The following is a 26,043-nucleotide window of genomic DNA, read 5'->3' on the forward strand; positions in this document are numbered from 1 at the left end:
AGATCATGGAGGCGCTACCAAGAGACAGGCCAGTACATCAGGAGATGTGGAGGAGGCCGTAGAAGGGCAACAACCCAGCAGCAGGACCGCTACCTCCGCCTTTGTGCAAGGAGGAGCAGGAGGAGCACTGCCAGAGCCCTGCAAAATGACCTCCAGCAGGCCACAAATGTGCATATGTCTGCTCAAACGGTCAGAAACAGACTCCATGAGGGTGGTATGAGGGCCCGACGTCCACAAGTGCGTGTTGTGCTTACAGCCCAACACCGTGCATGATGTTTGGCATTTGCCAGAGAACAACAAGATTGACAAATTCGCCACTGGGGCCCTGTGCTCTTCACAGATGAAAGCAGGTTCACACTGAGCACGTGACAGACGTGACAGAGTCTGGAGACACTGTGGAGAACGTTCTGCTGCCTGCAACATCCTCCAGCATGACCGGTTTGGCGGTGGGTCAGACATGGTGTTGGGTGGCATTTCGTTTGGGGGCCGCACAGCCCTCCATGTGCTCGCCAGAGGTAGCCTGACTGCCATTCGGTACCGAGATGAGATCCTCAGACCCCTTGTGAAACCATATGCTGGTGCGGGTGGCCCTGAGTTCCTCCTAATGCAAGACAATGTTAGACCTCATGTGGCTGGAGTGTGTCAGCAGTTCCTGTAAGAGGAAGGCATTGATGCTATGGACTGGCCCGCCCGTTCCCCAGACCTGAATCCAATTGAGCACATCTGGGACATCATGTCTCGCTCCATCCACCAACGCCACCTTGCACCACAGACTGTCCAGGAGTTGGCGGATGCTTTAGTCCAGGTCTAGGAGGAGATCCCTCAGGAGACCATCCGCCACCTCATCAGAAGCATGCCCAGGTGTTGTAGGGAGGTCATACAGGCACGTGGAGGCCACACACACTACTGAGCTTCATTTTGACTTGTTTTAAGGACATTACATCAAAGTTGGATCAGCCTGTAGTGTGGTTTTCCACTTTAATTTTGAGTGTCACTCCAAATCCAGACCTCCATGGGTTGATAAATTTGATTTCCATTGATAATTTTTGTGTGATTTTGTTGTCAGCGCATTAAACTATGTAAAGAAAAAAGTATTTAAAAGGAATATTTCATTCATTCAGATCTAGGATGTGTTATTTTAGTGTACCTTCTATTCTTTTTGAGCCGGAGGCCTAAACTGCTTTTATATGTACAATCTAAGTCACTGCAATGTGGTGCTAGAGGCATCATTACAGACCCGGGTTCGATCCTAGGCTGTATCACAACCGCCTGTTATAGGGGGGGCAGCGCGCAACTGGCTCAAATTGGCTCAGTAGTGTCTGGGTTAGGGGGAGGATTTGGTGAGGGGGGGCTTTACTTGGCTCATCGCGCTCTAGCGACTCCTTGTGACGGGCCAGACTGACTACGGTCGTCAGTTGAACGGTGTTTCCTCCGACACGTTGGTGCGGCTGGCTTCTGGGCTCAGCGGAACGGTGTTAAGAAGCTCGGTTTGGCAGGTCATATTTTGGAGGACACATGACTTGACCTTTGCCCCCGAGCCCGTTGGGGAGTTGTAACAATGAGATAAGATTGAAAAGGGGGGTAGAAATAGGCTCAGGGCTGTGCTATATATATATATATATATATATATATTAGTCATGTTTTGGCAGTGACAGTGGATCAGCTGGGAATAACATAGCATGGTATTAACAGAGAATGACACTGCAGCTTGGCAACGTGCTGTTATCAGCTCAGCTGGGGTGGGGTTGAGGTGAGGTCAGAGTCCAAACCATCTCACTTGTCACTTCCTCCGTCTCAATAGTCTTTCCTGGATCCCTCCTCTCCTGTCGTCTCTCGTTTTTCCAAAACCTCAGAGGGAAACCTTCCAAACCCGTTTCCTCTCCTGAATCCTTTCCTGGATTTCCTCTGGCGTTTTGAGAAAAGCTATGAGGTGAGGAAGGGTTGAGAGGACACAAGGAATCGAGGAATCAAGGAAACAGTATTGAGACAGAGCCAGTGTCAGTCTACCTGATAACAACAACTTGCTAAAGGTCTCTGAGGTCATCAGGCAGGGCTGTGTGATGTGTACAGTAGGTGGCCCTCTAACTCAGCTATTTCAAATATCCGTCTGTCTGCCCTGCCCCAGCTGTTTAGCAGTCAGGCATACATACAGTACATGACTGCACTCAGATATGGCCAAGATGTTAACTGTGTTTCTCCTCTCTGTTGTCTCTACAGCTGTTAACTGTGTTTGTCCTCTCTGTTGTCTCTACAGCTGTTAACTGTGTTTGTCCTCTCTGTTGTCTCTACAGCAACTGTGTTTCTCTCTCTGTTGTCTCTACAGCTGTTAACTGTTTCTCCTCTCTGTTGTCTCTAGCTGTTAACTGTGTTTCTCCTCTCTGTTGTCTCTACAGCTGTTAACTGTGTTTCTCTCTGTTGTCTCTACAGCTGTTAACTGTGTTTCTCCTCTCTGTTGTCTCTACAGCTGTTAACTGTGTTTCTCCTCTCTGTTGTCTCTACAGCTGTTAACTGTGTTTCTCCTCTCTGTTGTCTCTACAGCTGTTAACTGTGTTTCTCCTCTCTGTTGTCTCTACAGCTGTTAACTGTGTTTCTCCTCTCTGTTGTCTCTCTGTTGTCACTGTTAACTTGTTTCTCCTCTGTTCTCTCTACAGCTGTTAACTGTGTTTGTTCTCTACAGCTGTTAACTGTGTTTGTCTCCTCTCTGTTGTCTCTCTCTGTTGTCTCTACAGCTGTTAACTGTGTTTCTCCTCTCTGTTGTCTGTGTTTCTCCTCTCTGTTCTCTACAGCTGTTAACTGTGTTTCTCCTCTCTGTTGTCTCTACAGCTGTTAACTGTGTTTCTCCTCTCTGTTCTCTACTGTTAACTGTGTTTCTCTCTCTGTTCTCTCTACAGCTGTTAACTGTGTTTGTCCTCTCTGTTGTCTCTACAGCTGTTAACTGTGTTTGTCCTCTCTGTTAACTGTGTTAACTGTTTTGTCCTCTCTGTTCTCTCTACAGCTGTTAACTGTGTTTGTCCTCTCTGTTGTCTCTACAGCTGTTAACTGTGTTTGTCCTCTCTGTTGTCTCTACAGCTGTTAACTGTGTTTCTCCTCTCTGTTCTCTCTACAGCTGTTAACTGTGTTTGTCCTCTCTGTTGTCTCTACAGCTGTTAACTGTGTTTGTCCTCTCTGTTGTCTCTACAGCTGTTAACTGTGTTTGTCCTCTCTGTTGTCTCTACAGCTGTTAACTGTGTTTGTCCTCTCTGTTGTCTCTACAGTTCTATGTGCTGAAAGAGTGGGCCAGATGACTAAGACGTACAGTGACATAGATGCTGTAACTCGTCTGCTTGAAGAGGTAAGAGAACCTGGTCTATCACTTAGAGCACATACATTTACAATGCTGTCTGTTTGGATAGTCAAATCTGCCGTTCAGACATCTCTCTGCCATGCCAAGTTAACCACATCATAGGACAAGTCAAACATTGTCATACAGTAGCAACTGTTTCCCTTTGACCTGATTCCTAGATCATGATGCATGATGCTCAGCCCCTCTAACCAGCCCCTCTGTCTCCCCTGCAGAAAGAACGGGACTTGGAGCTCGCCGCCCGCATCGGCCAGTCACTACTGAAGAAGAACAAAACCCTCAGTGAGAGGAATGAATTCCTGGAGGAGCAAGTGGAGCACATTCGAGAGGAGGTGTGTGTGTATTGTGTGTATGTGTGCTCTTCTCTCTCCGAACCAGGAGAAGATGTGACATAATGTTGATATTTTATCTCTCTCCCCCTTTCTCCCTCATCTCTCTCCCTTCTCACCCACTCTGTCCCCCTCTCTCATCTCTCATCTCTCTCCCTTCTCACCCTCTGTCCCTCTCATCTCTCTCCCTTCTCACCCTCTCTCTCACCCTCTCTGTCCCCCTCTCTCATCTCTATCCCTACTCACCCTCTCTCCATCTCTCATCTCTCTGCCTTCTCACCCTCTGCCCCTCTCTCCCTCCCTCATCTCTCTCCCTTCTCATCCTCTGTCACCCTCTCTCCCTCATCTCTCTGCCTTCTCACCCTCTGCCCCCCTCTCTCATCTCTCTCCCTTCTCATCCTCTGTCCCCCTCTCTCATCTCTATCCCTACTCACCCTCTCTGCCCCCTCTCTCTCATCTCTCTCCCTTCTCATCCTCTCTGTCCCCCTCTCTCATCTCTCTCCCTTCTCATCCTCTCTGTCCCCCTCTCTCATCTCTATCCCTACTCACCCTCTCTGCCCCCTCTCTCATCTCTCTCCCTTCTCATCCTCTCTGTCCCCCTCTCTCATCTCTCTCCCTTCTCATCCTCTCTGTCCCCCTCTCTCATCTCTATCCCTACCTTCTCACCCTCTCTGCCCCCTCTCTCTCTCATCTCTCTCCCTTCTCATCCTCTCTGCCCCCTCTCTCATCTCTCTCCCTTCTCATCCTCTCTGTCCCCCTCTCTCATCTCTATCCCTACTCACCCTCTCTCCCTCTCTCATCTCTATCCCTACTCACCCTCTCTCCGTCTCTCATCTCTCTCCCTTCTCATCCTCTGTCACCCTCTCCCTCATCTCTCTGCCTTCTCACCCTCTGCCCCCCTCTCATCTCTCTCCCTTCTCATCCTCTCTGTCTCCCTCTCTCATCTCTCTCCCGTCTCATCCTCTCGGTCCCCCTCTCTCCCTCTGCAGGTTTCTCAGCTGCGCCATGATCTGTCTATGAAAGATGAGCTTCTCCAGTTCTACACTAGTGCAGCAGAGGAGAGTGAAGGAGATTCGTCCACCTGTACCCCGTGAGTCTATCTGTCATCCCGACCTGTGAGATTATCCTGGTTCCGATAACTGTTTGTGGTTCATAGCCAACTCCTATGGTTGTTGTTCTGCTAAAGGCAGCAACCGGACCTGTTCTCCTCCACTCATCACATCCACGTGTTCCTCTTAAAGCCAAACTCCTTCATTTTGCCGTTGTCAGTAAACCCCCACTATGCCACTATGGTCTGTTCAGGTTCCTCAGCAGAGAACATACATTTAGCTAGAGGAGGTGACTGCTGTATGTGGTCCTGAGGGTTAGTTGTGTACCTTACTGTAATTTTGTTTTCAATTAAAATGGTCAAAAATAGCTACTTAGCAAAGAACAATTTCTCAAGCAAGAATTTAGCTAGGACTGTCTGGGAGTGGTCTGAGTGGGGAGGGGGGACTTAAAACGAGCTGTTTTTGGGAGAGATGTTTGGAACTCTTGTATTGTTCTATTAACAAATGTAAAACTTGTTTTGTGGCTCCTGCTTAAGGACGGCTTCAAGGCTGTTTTCTTTAAGATGAATTAAAGGCCTTTGATTTGTTTGTCCAGAAAATCCCCCTCTTCTCTCAGAGGTACTGTGACCCTGTGTGACACTGGGGCAGCAGGCTGGGTTGGTTTGTTGTGTTCTCTCAGACAGAGGTACTGTGACCCTGTGTGACACTGAGGCAGCAGGCTGGGTTGGTTTGTTGTGTTCTCTCAGACAGAGGTACTGTGACCCTGTGTGACACTGGGGCAGCAGGCTGGGTTGGTTTGTTGTGTTCTCTCAGACAGAGGTACTGTGACACTGAGGCAGCAGGCTGGGGTTGGTTTGTTGTGTTCTCTCAGACAGAGGTACTGTGACCCTGTGTGACACTGGGGCAGCAGGCTGGGTTGGTTTGTTGTGTTCTCTCAGACAGAGGTACTGTGACACTGGGGCAGCAGGCTGGGTTGGTTTGTTGTGTTCTCTCAGACAGAGGTACTGTGACCCTGTGTGACACTGGGGCAGCAGGCTGGGTTGGTTTGTTGTGTTCTCTCAGACAGAGGTACTGTGACCCTGTGTGACACTGGGGCAGCAGGCTGGGTTGGTTTGTTGTGTTCTCTCAGACAGAGGTACTGTGACCCTGTGTGACACTGGGGCAGCAGGCTGGGTTGGTTTGTTGTGTTCTCTCAGACAGAGGTACTGTGACACTGAGGCAGCAGGCTGGGTTGGTTTGTTGTGTTCTCTCAGACAGAGGTACTGTGACACTGAGGCAGCAGGCTGGGGTTGGTTTGTTGTGTTCTCTCAGACAGAGGTACTGTGACACTGAGGCAGCAGGCTGGGGTTGGTTTGTTGTGTTCTCTCAGACAGAGGTACTGTGACACTGAGGCAGCAGGCTGGGTTGGTTTGTTGTGTTCTCTCAGACAGAGGTACTGTGACACTGGGGCAGCAGGCTTGGGTTGGTTTGTTGTGTTCTCTCAGACAGAGGTACTGTGACACTGAGGCAGCAGGCTGGGTTGGTTTGTTGTGTTCTCTCAGACAGAGGTACTGTGACACTGAGGCAGAAGGCTGGGGTTGGTTTGTTGTGTTCTCTCAGGGGGAAAATACAGACAAACTGACCTGTTTCTCTTACCCCTCAAACACAGAGCGGTTGGGTGAAAACCAGGACCGTGGCGTTCCCACTAGTGTCTTAATGGCAGACACTACCAGACGTCCTGTTACACTGGTGGTAAAACATTGATTAACTGTTCCATCTATCCTTGTTGTCTAAATTATGCAGAAGGTTCCAGTCTGGTCTGTATATGGTGTTGAACCCCTCTGCCAGCTCTGCCCAGTCATTGTAAAGTCTTCGAAAGCCAAGTGAACAAACAGATCACCGACCATCTCGAATCCCACCGTACCTTCTCCACTATGCAATCTGTTTTCCGTGCTGGTCAGGGGTGCACCTCAGCCACGCTCATCGTCCTAAACGATATCATAACCACCATCGATAAACAGTACTGTGCAGCCGTCTTCATCGACCTGGCCAAGGCTTTCGACGCGGTCAATCACCGTATTCTTATCAGCAGACTCAACAGCCTTGGTATCTCAAGGCCCTCTGGCAGTCTCTATGGGGGTGCCACAGGGTTCAATTCTCAGGCCGACTTTTTTCTCTGTATATATCAATGATGTCGCTCTTGCTGCGGGTGATTCTTTGATCCACCTCTACGCAGACGACACCATTCTGTATACATCTGTCCTTTCTTTGGATACTGTGTTAACAACCCTCCAAACGAGCTTCAACGCCATACAACACTCCTTCCGTAGCCTCCAACTGCTCTTAAAGGCTAGTAAAACTAAATGCATGCTGTTCAACCGATTTCCTGCCCACCCGCCTAGCATAACTACTCTGGATGGTTCTGACTTAGAATATGTGGACAACTATAAATACCTAGGTGTCTGGCTAGACTGTAAACTCTTCTTTCAGACTCATATTAAGCATCATTGGGGCGGCAGGGTAGCCTAGTGGTTAGTGTTGGACTAGTAACCGAAAGGTTGCAAGTTCAAATCCCCGAGCTGACAAGGTACAAATCTGTCGTTCTGCCCCTAAACAGGCAGTTAACCCACTGTTCCTAGGCCGTCATTGACTTGCCTAGTTAAATAAAGATAAAATAAAATCTCCAATCCAAAGTTGAATCTAGAATCAGCTTCCTCTTTTGCAACAAAGCCTCCTTCACTCATGCTGCCAAACATACCCTTGTAAAACTGACTATCCTGCCGATCCTTGACTTCGACACTGTAATTTAAAAAATAGTCTCCCAACACTCTACTCAGCAAATTGGATGCAGTCTATCACAGTGCCATCCGTTTTGTCACCAAAGCCCCATATACAACCCACCACTGCGACCTGTATGCTCTCGTTGGCTGGGCCTCACTACATATTCGTCACCAAATCCATTGGCTCCAGGTCATTTATAAGTCTTTGCTAGGTAAAGCTCCGCCTTATCTCAACTCACTGGTCACCATAGCAACACCCACCCGTAGCAAGCACTCCAGCAGGTATATCTCACTGGTCATCCACAAAGCCAACACTTCCTTTGGCCGCCTTTCCTTCCAGTTCTCTGCTGCCAATGACTGGAACGAATTGCAAAAATCACTGAAGTTGGAGACTTATCTCCCTCACTAACTTCAAACATCAGCTGTCAGAGCAGCTTGCTGATCGCTGCAGCTGTACACAGCCCATCTGTACACAGCCCATCTGTACACAGCCCATCTGTACACAGCCCATCTGTAAATAGCCCATCCAACCAACTACCTACCTCATCCCCATATTTTTTTCTTTTTTTTCCTGCTCTTTTGCACAAAAGTTTTTCGACTTGCACATCTATCACTCGTGTTAATTGCTAAATTGTAATTACTTTGCCAGTTTGGACTATTTTTTGCCTTACCTCCTTACTTCATTTGCACATACTGTATACAGATTTTCCATTGTGTTATTGACTGTACGTTTGTTTATTCCAGGTGTAACTCTGTTGTTTTTGTCACACTGCTTTGCTTTATCTTGGCCAGGTTGCAGTTGTAAATGAGAACTTGTTCTCAACTAGCCTACCTGGTTAAATAAAGGTGAAATAAATTAAAAAATGATCCTTTGGTGGATATGATTCCCTGTTTTTACAAATGTAGGGCTCTGTCCCAAATGGCAACCTAATCCCTATGTAGTCCACTTCCTTTGACCAGGGCCTATAGGGCTCTGGTCAAACATAGTGCACAACATGTTGAACTACAGGCCCTGGTGGTCAAAAGTAGTTAACTTCGTAGGGAATAGGATGCCATTTGGGACGAAGCCTATGTCTCTTGTCACTTACTGACTGGTCACTGTGTCTCGTCCACACAGCATCCGCCACAATGACTCCACACTGTCGGTGCCAAGATACTTCCCCCTGGACTCACTGCAGAAGAAACTCAAAGACCTGGAGGCAGAGAACATCTCTCTCAGATCAGAGGTAAAGTCATGTCGCTAACTAACCCTGTGTGTAGTTCTGTGGTGGTGTCCTGCTGACCATACTGTGAAGGAGAGGTCAGATATTAATGTCATTGCTTTGGGGACCGATCATGGCTCTGCACCCTGAGGTTTAGACTAAACTTAGACAGTGAAGAGATGGTAACTGGGAAATACTTTGTTACAGTCAGATAATAATATGGAAGTTAACAAAAAGACAACCTAATGAAATACTTATTACCGGGTCACATGGGAGGTCATTGTAATAAATACCATAATGTTAGCAAGAGTGAGCTAATTTGATTGAATAACCTCAGATGCTTACCAGAAAGATTCAGTAGAGTATTTTCATAGTAAACCAGAGGTACCAGTGATGATGATGTGTGGCTGCATCCTGTCATCCCCTACCAGGCCAGTCACCTGGAGACTGAGACAGAGGAGTACGAGGAGAAGGAGCAGCAGCTGGTCAACGACGTCGTCAAAGAGCTGAGTGAGTAACATATACACACACACACAGACGCACACATGGCTCAGGGCTCACCTCCTCTGTCCCCTGGGCCCTCTGAGAGAAAGCAAAACAGGGCAGTGTTTCATTCCAATAAGGATGTTCTCTCTGCCCTTGTTCACTCCCCTTCACACATCTGATAGGACTGGATGTGTGAGAGCCATATGGAGAGAACTAGGTGGAGATATTGCTAACACCTAGCTAGGCAGTTAACATCATGTATCACTGGAGCTATATTTAAGTGTTGCTATGCAGGAGGTCTATGAGAGGTCAACAACACTGATTCATGGTGGATGCTCATTGCTCATGTCATTTCTTTCGCCCCGTCCCGTGCGCCCACTAGGAGATGCCAACCACCAGATGTCCACCCTGGCGGAGGAGCTGGCGAGGAAGACGGACGACGGGTCTCGCCAGCAGGAGGAGATCACACACCTCCTGTCCCAGATTGTAGACCTGCAGAAGAAGTCCAAGTCTGTGAGTGGCCAGGCCAGTAATGACCCAGACTGCCTGCCACAGTCCAGGCCAATTGACACGTTCCAGGTCACCTTTCTTTCAGTCCCGCTCTCCAGATTTTTCTGATGTCACAACGCCTGGAGAAGTAGAACCATATTCATAATATAGACCTCTTCAGAAAGGCACAGCTGCAAAGACGCCGACCTGGAACACAACTAGTCTTATAGCTGTTATCAGTGTGTCGATGATGATGTGTGTGAGCTTATAGCCCTAAGGGACTAACAGTCACGTTTGTTCCACAGTATGCAGTGGAAAACCAAGAGCTCACCCAGCATCTAGGTGCTGCCAAAGATGCCCAGCGCCAGCTCACTGCTGAGGTACAGTAAGGCCTCATTAATCAATTACCAAGAGGACAATAAGCACTGCCTAACGAGACCCAATTACCACGCTAGGGATGTTTTCCATTATGCCAGGGGTGTCAAACTCATTCCATGGAGGGCCTAGTGTCTGCTGGTTGTTGGTGTTTCCTTTCAATTAAGACTGAGACAACCAGGTGAGGGGAGTTCCTTACTAATTACTGACCCTAATTCATCAATCAAGTACAAGGGAGGAGTGAAAACATGCAGACACTCGGCCCTCCATGGAATGAGTCTAGTGGAAGTTGGGTTATATAATCTCTAACCATATTTAAATAGAATAGTGTTTGATGTCTGATGCTGAAGCTTGATCCCTGATGCTTCAACAGCATATGATTATCACTGACATTATTTACAACAATTGTGATATTGTCCATATAGTTTTCTGATAATCTCTTGCTCCTCTTCTCTTGCACTTTCTTTTCCCTCTCCTCTCCTCTCCTCTCCTCTCCTCTCCTCTCCTCTCCTCTCCTCTCCTCTCCTCTCCTCTCCTCTCCTCTCCTCTCCCTCTCCTCTCCTCTCCTCTCCTCTCCCCTGTCTAGCTGAGGGAGTTGGAGGATAAGTATGCAGAGTGTATGGAGATGCTCCATGAGGCCCAGGAAGAGCTGAAAAACCTCCGGAATAAATCACTACCTCTCAGTACACCCCGACGCTTCCACTCCCTGGGCCTGTTCCCTATGGTGAGACACACATACACAGGGGTCAGAGTAATAAATCACTACCTCTCAGTACACCTCAACACTTCCACTCCCTGGGCCTGTTCCCTATGGTGAGACACACATACACAGGGGTCAGAGTAATAAATCACTACCTCTCAGTACACCTCAACACTTCCACTCCCTGGGCCTGTTCCCTATGGTGAGACACACATACACAGGGGTCAGAGTAATAAATCACTACCTCTCAGTACACCTCAACACTTCCACTCCCTGGGCCTGTTCCCTATGGTGAGACACACATACACAGGGGTCAGAGTAATAAATCACTACCTCTCAGTACACATTTACACTTCCACATCCCTGGGTCTGTTCCCTATGGTGAGACACACATACACAGGGGTCAGAGTAATAAATCACTACCTCTCAGTACACAACTTTCTCATGGACAGACTAAGTCAGGGAGTAGCAGACACAGGGAAGGAGGGAGCATGAGAGCAGGGAGCCACTCCTGGGGAGGGAGACATGAAGAGGAGAGAGAGGGATCACCTTATGACATCCAGTGGGACACACAGACACAGGGCATCTAAAACTTAGGGGGGGGGAGAGAGGAACTGTTCATGGACAGACTAGAGGGATACCTATGAGAGAGGAAGGGGGAGGGAGCATGAGGAGGGAAGGAGGGAGCATGAGGGGGGGGGAGGGAGCATGAGAGAGGAGAGAGGGATAGAGTATGAGAGAGGAGAGAGGAGCATGGGGAGGGAGCATGAGAGAGGAGAGAGGGATAGAGCATGAGAGAGGAGGGGAGAGGGAGCATGGGGAGGGAGTATGAGAGAGGAGAGAGGGAGCATGAGAGCGGAGGGAGGGAGCATGGGGAGGGAGCATGAGAGAGGAGAGAGGGGATAGAGTATGAGAGAGGAGGGGGGGAGGGAGCATGAGGAGGAGAGAGGGATAGAGCATGAGAGAGGAGAGAGGGAGCATGGGGAGGGAGCATGAGAGAGGAGAGAGGGATAGAGTATGAGAGAGGAGAGAGGGAGCATGGGGAGGGAGCATGAGAGAGGAGAGAGGGAGCATGAGAGCGGAGGGAGGGAGCATGGGGAGGGAGCATGAGAGAGGAGAGAGGGATAGAGTATGAGAGAGGAGGGGGGAGGGAGCATGAGGAGGGAGCATGAGAGAGGAGAGAGGGAGCATGGGGAGGGAGCATGAGAGAGGAGAGAGGGATAGAGTATGAGAGAGGAGGGGGGAGGGAGCATGAGGAGGGAAGGAGTGAGCATGAGGAGGGAAGAACTGATTAATGGTGAGAGGGCTGTAACTGGTATAGAGGGGAAATGGATTTCCTTTCATCAGGTTTTGTTTTCAACCCCATTCCTCAGGTGTCAGATGGTAACAGCATTGTTTATGCAGAGGGGGTGAGTGGAGAACTTGTCTATTGCATCTCTGACTGCTTGATGTGTTGCTACTCACCACCAGTGAGGAGCAGGGAGGTAACCCTAATGCCCTGGCCCCAGGCCCTGGCCACGTCGTAACTCCCCAGCCCCAGAACTGTGATGTAAATGTAACGTAGAGAGACTTCTTATCTGTATTAGCGTCTAGCTGTAGTGAATGTGGTCTGTGGGGAGGAGGAGATGGCTGATATTGACCCTGTAGAGAGAAGTCATGTTTTGAGGTGTTTACAGTAGGATTAACAGGCTGGGTTAGTTCCCATGTAACCCTGTTACGTCCGTGTGATGGATCCTGTCTTGTTTTGTTTGTCCAGAATCGATTGGCTGTTTTTGGGGCCGAGAAGATTCTCTAACAAATTAACCCAATTCAGTCACATAGTCTCTCTAGAACATGGGTCTCTAACCCTATTCCTGGAGAGATACCCTCCTGTAGGTTTTCACTCCAACCCTGTTCCTGGAGAGATACCCTCCTGTAGGTTTTCACTCCAACCCTGTTCCTGGAGAGATACCCTCCTGTAGGTTTTCACTCCAACCCTGTTCCTGGAGAGATACCCTCCTGTAGGTTTTCACTCCAACCCTGGAGAGATACCCTCCTGTAGGTTTTCACTCCAACCCTGTTCCTGGAGAGCTACCCTCCTGTAGGTATTCACTCCAACCCTGTTCCCGGAGAGATACCCTCCTGTAGGTTTTCACTCCAACCCTGTTCTAGGAGAGATACCCTCCTGTAGGTTTTCACTCCAACTTTGGCTTTATTTACAATGTTCCAGTTTGGCATTAGGGTTTATGACCCTGTCAGTTTGGCATTAGGTTTTCACTCCAACCCTGTTCCAGTTTGAGAGATTTACAATGTCAGTTTGGCCTGTCAGTTTGGCAGGTTTTTAGGGTTTACAATGTCAGTTTGGCATTAGGGTTTACAATGTCAGTTTGGCATTAGGGTTTATTTACAATGTCAGTTTGGCATTAGGGTTTATTTACAATGTCAGTTTGGCATTAGGGTTTATTTACAATGTCAGTTTGGCATTAGGGTTTATTTACAATGTCAGTTTGGCATTAGGGTTTATTTACAATGTCAGTTTGGCATTAGGGTTTATTTACAATGTCAGTTTGGCATTAGGGTTTATTTACAATGTCAGTTTGGCATTAGGGTTTATTTACAATGTCAGTTTGGCATTAGGGTTTATTTACAATGTCAGTTTGGCATTAGGGTTTATTTACTCATCATCATTACTAGTATTATTATTGTCTGTCCTCCCAGGACTCTCTAGCTGCTGAGATTGAGGGCACCATGAGGAAGGGGCTGGCTATGGATGACCCGGAAGTGGAAGAGCAGAAGTAGGCCCTCATTCAATAACAATATCTACTGAAGTACATCTAACCCCATTTTAGAGCTATGCTGATATTGTGTGTGTGTGTGTGTGTGTGTGTGTGTGTGTGTGTGTGTGTGTGTGTGTGTGTGTGTGTGTGTGTGTGTGTGTGTGTGTGTGTGTGTGTGTGTGTGTGTGTGTGTGTGTGTGTGTGTGTGTGTGTGTGTGTGTGTGTGTGTGTGTGTGTGTCTATGGTATGTGTGTGTAGGTTGCACCCCAAGCGTGTGTTTGAGACTGTGAAAAACGTTAACCTGATGCGTCAGCGCTCCTCTCTGGCCCCGTCTCCCATGAACATCCCCGGCTCCAACCGGTCGTCCTGTCTGAACTCTGGCCGCTCCAGCTGCCTGTCCACGCCCCGCTCCAGCCTGTACGGAGGAGATATGGGGAGCATCCTCATAGACAACCACACCAACAGCTTCATACTGGAGACGCCTGACCACAGGTGCTGCAACTGGGACTGAGACATGACTCTACTCGCTGGCTGGCTCTCTTTCACATTGAAGATGAAATCTCTTTCTCTCTTCTCTCTTCTCTCTCTCTCTCCTCTCTCTCTCTCTCTCTTGCTCTCTCTTGCTCTCTCTTGCTCTCTCTCTCTCTCTCTCGCTCTCTCTCGCTCTCTCTCGCTCTCTCTCGCTCTCTCTCGCTCTCTCGCTCTCTCTCGCTCTCTCTCGCTCTCTCTCGCTCTCTCGCTCTCTCTCGCTCTCTCTCGCTCTCTCTCGCTCTCTCTCTCTCTCTCTCTCTCGCTCGCTCTCGCTCTCGCTCTCTCGCTCTCGCTCTCGCTCTCTCTCTCTCTCATAAAGTCTATCAGAGTGTTAACAAGACGGTTCCCATGGTTTCCTGAATGCATATCTGCTATCATTGTAATTGAATAGATCAGGGTTAGGGTTACTAAGCACTTTGCTGACTCTACAACAACACCACTGACAGCAATATCCATGGCTTTGCTGTGTAAACCAAGAGAAAAAGGAAGAAGTTTGTCTTTACTAGTTCCCATAGCAACCATGGTACAATACAACCAAACAGTTTCTCCTGTAACAACTGATTATGTTGTGGGCCCTGCACATAATGCTAGGAAAGTCAAAACGTTTTGTGTTGATGTCAAATGACCATTGGTGATTTTTGTTATTAAGTTTGACAGCCGCAAATAACTGTTGACTTTTTTTGTTGATGTCATCAGCCAGTCTTGTTGCTATTCACGTTGTTATGTACGTTGTTATGTATGTCTCATTGAGTACAGCGAACCAGTTATAGGACCTCTTGATAGACTTGTAGCGTTGAATAGGACTAGATTGAATAAATAAATACAATGTACACAGTTTCTCCTGTCCTCAGCAAATGCAGGTTGATGGCCATGACTCATGTTGTCTTCTGCTCTATCCCCCCCCCCCCAGTATGGATGACTCCAACAAGAAACCAGGGACCCCTGGAACACCGGGCTCTCAGGATCTGGAAGCAGCCCTGCGACGTCTCTCCCTGCGACGGGACAACTACCTGAGCGAGCGGCGGTTCTTCGAGGAGGAGAGGGATCGGAAGCTCCAGGGGCTGGTGGAGAAGGGAGAGGTGTACAACGGCAGTATGACCCCCACAGAGAGCATCATGTCCCTGGGAGGAACCCACCCCTCTTCCATCTGGTCTGGGTACTCATTCAGCTCCCGCTCCTACCTGCCGGAGAAGCTGCAGATCGTCAAGCCACTGGAAGGTGACTCCTCCCCCACCACCTTTCACCCTGCTGCTGGTTGACACAGTACTCCTTCTACTTCTGACTCACCCAGCCCCCGCTGCTGGTTCCACATCTACAGTTAGTTGAGGCTCACACACATCACACCGAATGTGGATCTAGTCTACGTCTGCTGATCGTTCAGCACGCTGTGTTTTAGGGACCACCCGCTGTCGACATCTGCCTGCCAAAACTCTTTAAGTGATTCTACATAATAAATATGCCAAGTTCCAGAAACTGTTATTGGTGTGTCTGAGCCTTTACTTAGTTAGACCGGCCCACCTCTAGCCCTGCCAAACACATTAGTTTAACCTGGTTTAGTTATCATCATGCACAGCAAATCCAGACCTGTTGCTGGTCTTTTCCACGGCATCGTTGAGGCCCTGTGCCTCTCATCCTATGTTTTATCAAGGAGAGATTACATTAAACAGCCATACAGCCTGTTACTCTAATGTCCATGTCAAATCATCTCCAAACATATCAGGCATCTTCAAAAAGCTGTCGAGAGATTTGCTACACATTTGTGTTATATCTCCTGAAAGAACCTGAATGCAACTGTTTGAAATACAAGTTGGATTCTGTGTTTGACTCGATAGATGCACTTATACATCAGGTATGAAGCACACAATTAACCAAATAAAATAAGTTCTTGGGACGTAGTCACTGTCAGGTTATACAGTAGTAGGAAACATCTAGTAGAGTATCTAATCTGGGTCTCTAGTGCCACCTGGTGACAACACTATTAACATGCACAATGAATCAACACTTGTGAGTTCATTACATTATTACACTGTTATTACAATATCGTTACACTACCATTTATTACATTATTACGCTATAATAATACACAGATTAATTACATTATCATTGTAACTATAATTTATTACATTATCATTACACTGAGATTAATTGCATTGCCATTACACTATAATAATATATAAATAATATATACTCATAGTTATTACATTATCGTTACACTATAATAATATATGCTCATATTTATTACATTATCATTACACTTTAATAATATATGCGTGTCTAACGTTTGATATTCTCCCTTCCAGGCTCGGCCACCCTGCACCAGTGGCAGCAGCTGGCCCAGCCCAACCTGGGTGGGATCCTGGACACGCGGCCTGGTGTGGTCACTAAGGGCTTCCGTCCTCTGGAACTAGACCTGGAGCACATGTACCTGTTCACTGACTTTGAGGAGGAGGACTTTGAGGTAGTGGAGGAGTCTGACCACCTGTCTGTCTCAGGCTCTACCCCGACTGTAGTGGCATCTCCATCCTCAGCCGGCAGGGCCTCCGTACCCGCTCCTCCTCCTGCTCCTCCTCCTGCAGTGGCAGATTCATCAACAACAACCTTCCAGAGGGAGAAGCCAGGGAAGAGGGCGAGACAGGCCCAGGCAGCACATCACTGTCGTCCCCTGCACCTCCAGACAGCAAGAACCAGGAGAACCAGGATCAGGCTGCAGCCGCTGACGGGGTGCCCGGTGAGGGAGCCTGCTAAATGGGTCACACAGGCACCGGACGTCCCTAGCCCTCCCTTCTACCTCAGGATATTGGGGCATTCATTGGCCATAGCCATCCCCTCCTCGCCTGCCCGTCGGTCCCCGATCCCTCCACGCTCATGCACACATCTCCAGACACACCCACCTCATCCAGATGTGTCCAGACATACCCACCTCGTCCAGACACACCCACCTCATCCAGACGTGTCCAGACATACCCACCTCGTCCAGACACACCCACCTCATCCAGACGTGTGCTACTGTCATACCCCTTTTGAGTGTATTGAGTTGAATTTATTTCAGTATTGTGTTTAATCGCCACCTCATATTTGCACGGTTCCTAAAATCTCAAGATCCTTCCTTCCAAATTCAGATTCATTTGAATTCTCCAGTTCTGATCACCACTTCCGTCCACTCAAGTCATTTGTGTCCCATCTGGTGTCAAATCATGTTGTTGTGATTTTGTTCTCGTCTTCCATCACAACATTCTTCATCTCAAAGGCATGAAGAACACTCAAAAAGCCAAGTATTAGAGATGTCCTATGTTAGTGTAAACCTACATAGTGATGTAGTATATACGTATTACACACACACACACACACACACTCTCCAGATGGAATATGTACAACCTATGGCCAGTGTCCAGGTCTCTGTGGTTTGGTTGTCGTGATATCAGATGACGTGATCTGTTAACAACGTGCTCTCACAGCTGTCCAGTCCACATGACACTACTGTCATCCCAAATGGCCCCCTATTCCCTATACAATGACCTATTTCAACCATGGCCCATAGTGCTCTGGTTAAAAGTAGTATACTATATAGTGAGTAGGGGACCATTTGGGAAACATGTTCAGTCCATGACCCTGTTTTCTAGGAATGATTATGGAGTGGTGTGAATTTCACCTCATCTCCTGCCTTTGACATTAAGCTGCAGAGTCCCCACACAGCTCCAAACAGTCAACACTGCAGAGTCCCCACACAGCTCCAAACAGTCAACACTGCAGAGTCCCCACACAGCTCCAAACAGTCAACACTGCAGAGTCCCCACACAGCTCCAAACAGTCAACACTGCAGAGTCCCCACACAGCTCCAAACAGTCAACACTGCAGAGTCCCCACACAGCTCCAAACAGTCAACACTGCAGAGTCCCCACACAGCTCCAAACAGTCAACACTGCAGAGTCCCCACACAGCTCCAAACAGTCAACACTGCAGAGTCCCCACACAGCTCCAAACAGTCAACACTGCAGAGTCCCCACACAGCTCCAAACAGTCAACACTGCAGAGTCCCCACACAGCTCCAAACAGTCAACACTGCAGAGTCCCCACACAGCTCCAAACAGTCAACACTGCAGAGTCCCCACACAGCTCCAAACAGTCAACACTGCAGAGTCCCCACACGCTCCAAGCAGTCAACACTGCAGAGTCCCCACACGGCTCCAAACAGTCAACACTGCAGAGTCCAAGCAGTCAACACTGCAGAGTCCCCACACGGCTCCAAGCAGTCAACACTGCAGAGTCCCCACACGGCTCCAAACAGTCAACACTGCAGAGTCCCCACACGGCTCCAAACAGTCAACACTGCAGAGTCCAAACAGTCAACACTGCAGAGTCCACACACGGCTCCAAGCAGTCAACACTGCAGAGTCCATACAGTCAACACTGCAGAGTCCACACACTGCTCCAAACAGTCAACACACCACTTCTCTCCAGTGCTTTTAGTTCAACCTGCATTGTGTTCCCTATGGAGAATCCCTATGTTAGAGTGGAACACTAATTCATGCCTGGGATATTAGGAATCTGCTGAGATCATTGAGATCTAATTGTTTTCAGTGGTTTAAAACGGCTTCTTCAGGCAAAAATACAGCGGTTTCATCTTTGCAATTGATGCAGCTTTAAACCATCCACTCTGTCTTTGAGTGTCTGATTTTAAGTTTTGTGTTTAAAAGAATATTGGTTCCTCTGCCCAATACTAACCCTCTACCCTTCCCCTCTCTCTCTCCCTCTCTTCCCTTCTCTCTCTTCCTGTCTACAGCCCACTTCCCTGGTAAATGCATGTCCAACACCAGCTCCACCTATACCTTCACCACCTGTCGGATCATGCACCCCTCAGACGAGCTGACCAGAGTCACCCCCAGGTTAGACAACCCTCTTACCCCACACTGGTGGAGTCCCAAATGGCTTCCCTATCCACTGTGGGACCTGGACCAAAGCAGTGCACTACGTGGTCCTTCTGTAGCTCAGTTGGTAGAGCATGGCGCTTGTAACGCCAGGGTAGTGGGTTCGATCCCCGGGACCACCCATACGTAGAATGTATGCACACATGACTGTAAGTCGCTTTGGATAAAAGCGTCTGCTAAATGGCATATATTATTATTATATTATACAGCATATAGGGAAAAGAGTGCCATTGGAGATGCATGCTGACACTGCAGTGTACCCCTGTAGCCACTAGGTGGCAGTGTCTGTCAACCGCTACCACTGCAGACAGTGGAAACCTCCTTGGCTTTCAGCATTGGGCTGAGAATGATAATACAGAGAGGATCATAATAAACCCATATTGCTGAAGGAAATAGTGACTTAGATTTTACAGTAATTCATATTATTAATCTAAGTTAGTCTTGATTTCGTTCACAAGTACGTTTTCCTTTGCCCTGGCTGAGCCATGGTGTGTTTAACACATGCCCACTGTCTGACAGCTATAATTGCCCCTCCTGAATAAAGATGATTGAATTGTATTGAATTGCCCCCATCCCTTCCAGGTCATGTGATGAGGAAGAGGAAGCCGCTCTCTATCATGTTGTTCTGAAGGCTGATTTAGAGCAGCAGGCCCACTGAGCCACGCCCCCCCGCCCTGTGGGTGAGACCTGTCGCATGTCACATGACTAGTAGCGTGGCCTCATTGTAGGGGATTTGGGGTCTGACTCTGTAGTGTTGGGGTTGTTCCGGGGAATAACAAAGCCTGCCTCGCTGTCCCCTTCTAACTATTCTGCTTCCTTTGGTCTCTAAACCCTCTAACCCCCTCCTGCCAACTGTCAATCAAACAAATCTAGAACAGCTCTGCCCCAACGGGCTGAGACTCTAATCAATGACGATCAGATGAAAATGTCTTCCATAATATAATGATTGGGCCCTGGCCTTGATTCATACAACTTGATTGTGGTCTGATGATTGATGCTAAAAGCTTGTGGGTGTTCATTGCTTCCAGAACTATGTTTGGAACAGTGTTCATAACACTGGTTTGTATAATTACCGGTGTGTTAGCACTGTGTCTCTGATTTCCTTTGGGGTTTTCCAGGAAACGTTATCTGGGGTTGAAATAGCATGTGTTTGGGGTAACATCCAGATAACCTTGTCAAAGTGTCCCATTGATTTGTCTGTTGGTTTCTGAATCAAATAGTCAGTGAGGTGTTAATATTGTTTTCTATTTGATCTGATATTGATATGGGCAGTGATTGGTTAGTTCATTTACATTGTACCAGGAAGCTCCATTTTATTGTACTAGTCTGCATCAGTTTGTGTGCTAAAAAAGGAAACTAACATTGATGATCAATGATGGTCAGACTAAAATCAACCTATTGAATAGCTATTGTGTGGTCTAGGCTCTAGAAGGATCTATTGTGTGGTCTAGGCTCTAGAAGGATCTATTGTGTGGTCTAGGCTCTAGAAGGATCTATTGTGTGGTCTAGGCTCTAGAAGGATCTATTGTGTGGTCTAGGCTCTGGCTGTGTCTGTCAAAGCTGAGGAGCATAGCTGACTGTATGGCAGCATGGCTGACTGTATAGCTGACTGTACAGCTGACTGTATAGCTGACTGTACAGCTGACTGTATAGCTGTATAGCTGACTGTGTGGCAGAATGTATAGCAGTATAGCTGACTGTAAAGCTGACTGTATAACAGTTTAGCTGACTGTATAACAGTTTAGCTGACTGTATAACTGTATAGCTGACTGTATAACAGTATAGCTGACTGTATAACAGTATAGCTGACTGTATAACTGTATAGCTGACTGTATAGCTGACTGTATAGCTGACTGTATAGCTGGCTGTATAGCTGACTGTATAGCTGGCTGTATAGCTGACTGTATAGCTGACTGTATAGCTGACTGTATAGCTGACTGTATAGCTGTATAGCTGACTGTGTGGCAGAATGTATAGCAGTATAGCTGACTGTAAAGCTGACTGTATAAACAGTATAGCTGACTGTATAACAGTATAGCTGACTGTATAACAGTATAGCTGACTGTATAACAGTATAGCTGACTGTATAACAGTATAGCTGACTGTGTGGCAGAATGTATAGCAGTATAGCTGACTGTAACAGTATAGCTGACTAACAGTATAGCTGACTGTAAACAGTATAGCTGACTGTATAACAGTATAGCTGACTGTATAACAGGCTGACTGTATAACAGTGACTGGCTGACTGTATAACAGTGTGGCTGACTGTATAGCAGTATGGCTGACTGTGGCTGACTGTATAGCTGTATGGCTGACTGTGGCTGTATGGCTGACTGTATAGCGCTATGGCTGACTGTATAGCAGTATGGCTGACTGTATAGCGCTATGGCTGACTGTATAGCGCTATGGCTGACTGTATAGCGCTATGGCTGACTGTATAGCAGTATGGCTGACTGTATGGCTGACTGTATAGCAGTATGGCTGACTGTATAGCAGTATGGCTGACTGTGTAGAGCTATGGCTAGCAGTATAGCTGACTATATTGCTGACTGTATGGCAGTATGGCTGACTGTGTTGCTGACTGTATAGCTGACTGTATTGCTGACTGTATAACAGGATAGCTGACTGTATAGCGGTGTGGCTGACTGTATAACAGTATAGCTGACTGTAACAGTATAGCTGACTGTATAACAGTATAGCTGACTGTATAACAGTATAGCTGACTGTATAACAGTATAGCTGACTGGCTGACTGTATAGCGGTGTGGCTGACTGTATAGCAGTATGGCTGACTGTATAGCTGACTGTATTGCTGACTGTATAACAGGATAGCTGACTGTATTGCTGACTGTATAACTGGATAGACTGTACTGTGTGGCTGACTGTATAGCTGTGTGGCTGACTGTATAGCTGTGTGGCTGACTGTATAGCTGTGTGGCTGACTGTATAGCTGTGTGGCTGACTGTATAGCTGTGTGGCTGACTGTATAGCTGTGTGGCTGACTGTATGGCGGTATAGCTGACTGTATTGCTAACTGTATGGCAGTATAGCTGACTGTATTGCTGACTGTATAACAGGATAGCTGACTGTATTGCTGACTGTATTGCTAACTGTACGGCAGTATAGCTGACTGTATAACAGGATAGCTGACTGGCTGACTGTATTGCTGTGTGGCTGACTATAGCTGTGTGGCTGACTGTATTGCTAACTGTATAGCAGTATAGCTGACTGTATTGCTAACCGTATGGCAGTATAGCTGACTGTATTTGTGACTGTATAACAGGATAGCTGACTGTGTGGCTGACTGTATAGCGGTGTGGCTGACTGTATAGCGGTGTGGCTGACTGTATAGCGGTATGGCTGACTGTATGGTTGACTGTATGGCAGCATAGCTGACTGTATAGCTGACTGTATAGCTGGTTGTATAGCTGACTGTGTGGCAGAATGTATAACAGTATAGCTGACTGTAAAGCTGACTGTATAACAGTATAGCTGACTGTATAACAGTATAGCTGACTGTATAACAGTATAGCTGACTGTATAACAGTATAGCTGACTGTATAGCTGACTGTATAGCTGACTGTGTGGCAGAATGTATAGCTGACTGTGTGGCAGAATGTATAGCTGACTGTAAAGCTGACTGTATAGCTGACTATAACAGTATAGCTGACTGTAACAGTATAGCTGACTGTAACAGTATAGCTGACTGTAACAGTATAGCTGACTGTAACAGTATAGCTGACTGTAACAGTACGCTGACTGGCTGACTGACTGTATAGCAGTGTGGCTGACTGTATAACGCTATGGCTGACAGTATAGCAGTATGGCTGACTGTGGCTGACTGTATAGCTGTATGGCTGACTGTATAGCGCTATGGCTGACTGTATAGCAGTATGGCTGCCTGTATAGCAGTATGGCTGACTGTATAGCAGTATGGCTAGCAGTATAGCTGACTATATTGCTGACTGTATGGCAGTATGGCTGACTGTATTGCTGACTGTATAGCTGACTGTATTGCTGACTGTATAACAGGATAGCTGACTGTATAGCGGTGTGGCTGACTGTATAGCAGTATGGCTGACTGTAACAGGACAGCTGACTGTATAGCGGTGTGGCTGACTGTATAACAGTATAGCTGACTGTATAACAGTACGCTGACTGGCTGACTGTATAGCGGTGTGGCTGACTGTATAGCAGTATGGCTGAGTGTATCACAGTATAGCTGACTGTATTGCTGACTGTATAACATGATAGCTGACTGTGGCTGACTGTATAGCTGTGTGGCTGACTGTATAGCTGACTGTGGTGTGGCTGACTGTATAGCTGTGTGGCTGACTGTATAGCTGTGTGGCTGACTGTATAGTGGTATGGCTGACTGTATGGCGGTATAGCTGACTGTATTGCTAACTGTGGTGGCAGTATAGCTGACTGTATTGCTGACTGTATAACAGGATAGCTGACTGTATTGCTAACTGTATGGCAGTATAGCTGACTGTATTGCTAACTGTATGGCAGTATAGCTGACTGTATTGCTAACTGTATGGCAGTATAGCTGACTGTATTGCTAACTGTATGGCAGTATAGCTGACTGTATTACTAACTGTATAGCAGTATAGCTGACTGTATAACAGGATAGCTGACTGGCTGACTGTATAGCTGTGTGGCTGACTATAGCTGTGTGGCTGACTGTATTGCTAACTGTAGAGCAGTATAGCTGACTGTATTGCTAACCGTATGGCAGTATAGCTGGCTGTATTTGTGACTGTATAACAGGATAGCTGACTGTGTGGCTGACTGTATAGCGGTGTGGCTGACTGTATAGCGGTATGGCTGACTGTATGGCAGCATAGCTGACTGTATAGCTGGTTGTATAGCTCAGTTGGTAGAGCATGGTGCTTGTAACGCCAGGGTAGTGGGTTCGATCCCCGGGACCACCCATACGTAGAATGTATGCACACATGACTGTAAGTCGCTTTGGATAAAAGCGTCTGCTAAATGGCATTTTTTTTTTTTTTTTTTTTTGACTGTGTGGCAGAATGTATAGCAGTATAGCTGACTGTAAAGCTGACTGTAAACAGTATAGCTGACTGTATACACAGTATAGTACTGTATACACAGTATAGCTGACTGTATACACAGTATAGCTGACTGTATACACAGTATAGCTGACTGTATACACAGTATAGCTGACTGTATACACAGTATAGCTGACTGTATACACAGTATAGCTGACTGTATACACAGTATGGCTGACTGTATAGCAGTATGGCTGACTGTATAGCAGTGTGGCTGACTGTATAGTGTGGCTGACTGTATAGCAGTGTGGCTGACTGTATAGCATGGCTGACTGTGCAGTCTGACTGACTGTATAGCATGGCTGACTGTGGCTGACTGTATAGCAGTATGGCTGACTGTGCTGACTGTATAGCGCTATGGCTGACTGTATAGCCCTATGGCTGACTGTATAGCGCTGACTGGCTGACTGTATAGCAGTATGGCTGACTGTATAGCAGTCTGACTGACTGTATAGCGCTATGGCTGACTGTGGCTGACTGTATAGCGCTATGGCTGACTGTGGCTGACTGTATAGCTGTATGGCTGACTGTGACTGGCTGACTGTATAGCTGTATGGCTGACTGTATAGCTGTGCTGACTGTATAGCTGGCTGACTGTATAGCTGCTATGGCTGACTGTATAGCAGTATGGCTGACTGTATAGCAGTATGGCTGACTAGCGCAATGGCTGACTGTATAGCGTATGGCAATGGCTAGCAGTATAGCTGACTATATTGCTGACTGTATGGCAGTATGACTGTATGGCAGTATAGCTGACTGTATTGCTAACTGTATTGCTGACTGTATAACAGGATAGCTGACTGTGGCTGACTGTATAGCTGTGTGGCTGACTGTATAGCTGTGTGGCTGACTGTATAGCTGTGTGGCTGACTGTATAGCTGTGTGGCTGACTGTATAGCTGTGTGGCTGACTGTATAGCTGACTGTGGCTGACTGTATAGCTGTGTGGCTGACTGTATGGCTGACTGTATGGCAGTATGGCTGACTGTATTGCTAACTGTATGGCAGTATAGCTGACTGTATTGCTAACTGTATGGCAGTATAGCTGACTGTATTGCTAACTGTATGGCAGTATAGCTGACTGTATTGCTAACTGTATAGCAGTATGGCTGACTGTATTGCAAACTGTATGGCAGTATAGCTGACTGTATTGCTAACTGTATAGCAGTATAGCTGACTGTATTTGTGACTGTATACCAGGATAGCTGACTGTGTGGCTGACTGTATAGCGGTGTGGCTGACTGTATAGCGGTGTGGCTGACTGTATAGCGACTGTGTGGCTGACTGTATAGTGCTGGTTGTACTGTATTGCTGACTGTATAGCAGTATTGCTGACTGTATAGCAGTATTGCTGACTGTATAGTGGTATGGCTGACTGTATAACAGTATAGCTGACTATGGTATGACTGTATAACTGTATAGCAGTAGCTGACTGTATTGTAACTGTATGGCAGTATAGCTGACTGTATTGCTAACTGTATGGTATAGCAGTATGAGCTGACTGTATAGCGCTGTGGCTGACTGTACTGTACTGGCTAACTGTATGACTGTATAGCAGTATAGCTGACTGTATTGCTGACTGTATAGCAGTATGGCTGACTGTATAGCTGACTGTATAGCTGTGTGGCTGACTGTATAGCTGTGTGGCTGACTGTATTGCTGACTGTATAGAGCTAGTATAGCTGACTGTATTGCTGACTGTACTGACTGTATGGCAGTATAGCTGACTGTATTTGTGACTGTACTGTGTAGCTGACTGTATGCATTGCTGACTGTATAACAGGATAGCTGACTGTGGCTGACTGTATAGCTGTGTGGCTGACTGTATGGCTGACTGTATGGCAGCATAGCTGACTGTATAGCTGGTGTGGCTGACTGTATAGCTGACTGTGTGGCTGACTGTATAGCTGACTGTATAGCTGACTGTAAAGCTGACTGTATAGCACAGTATGGCTGACTGTATAGCTGTGTGGCTGACTGTATAGGCTGACTGTATACACAGTATAGCTGACTGTGGCTGACTGTATGG

The 26,043-nt window shown here is 47.2% G+C and overlaps 1 protein-coding gene across 8 annotated transcripts in view; it reads left to right on the forward strand.

The window, feature by feature from the left end:
* The window catches only part of trak1a (trafficking protein, kinesin binding 1a), a 62,531-nt gene that overhangs the window by 33,425 nt on the left and 3,063 nt on the right, over positions 1-26,043 (forward strand). For 4 of the 8 annotated variants that reach the window (XM_046338225.1, XM_046338218.1, XM_046338220.1 and 1 more), the window contains 14 exons: positions 3,255-3,331; positions 3,556-3,672; positions 4,659-4,759; positions 8,595-8,703; positions 9,111-9,189; positions 9,548-9,678; positions 9,960-10,034; positions 10,616-10,753; positions 12,103-12,138; positions 13,427-13,503; positions 13,744-13,977; positions 14,927-15,234; positions 16,317-17,042; positions 18,797-18,899. In XM_046338225.1, coding sequence (XP_046194181.1) covers positions 3,281-3,331; positions 3,556-3,672; positions 4,659-4,759; positions 8,595-8,703; positions 9,111-9,189; positions 9,548-9,678; positions 9,960-10,034; positions 10,616-10,753; positions 12,103-12,138; positions 13,427-13,503; positions 13,744-13,977; positions 14,927-15,234; positions 16,317-17,042; positions 18,797-18,899 — 2,285 coding nt within the window. In that variant the 5' untranslated portion in view covers positions 3,255-3,280. Of the gene's footprint in view, positions 1-2,048; positions 2,070-3,254; positions 3,332-3,555; positions 3,673-4,658; positions 4,760-8,594; positions 8,704-9,110; positions 9,190-9,547; positions 9,679-9,959; positions 10,035-10,615; positions 10,754-12,102; positions 12,139-13,426; positions 13,504-13,743; positions 13,978-14,926; positions 15,235-16,316; positions 17,043-18,796; positions 18,900-19,523; positions 19,622-26,043 lie in introns of those variants that run through there. The other 4 variants (XM_046338219.1, XM_046338221.1, XM_046338226.1 and 1 more) reach the window with 3 other exon arrangements.

Source organism: Oncorhynchus gorbuscha, unplaced genomic scaffold (assembly GCF_021184085.1).
Source record: "Oncorhynchus gorbuscha isolate QuinsamMale2020 ecotype Even-year unplaced genomic scaffold, OgorEven_v1.0 Un_scaffold_1796, whole genome shotgun sequence".
NCBI lineage: Eukaryota > Metazoa > Chordata > Actinopteri > Salmoniformes > Salmonidae > Oncorhynchus > Oncorhynchus gorbuscha.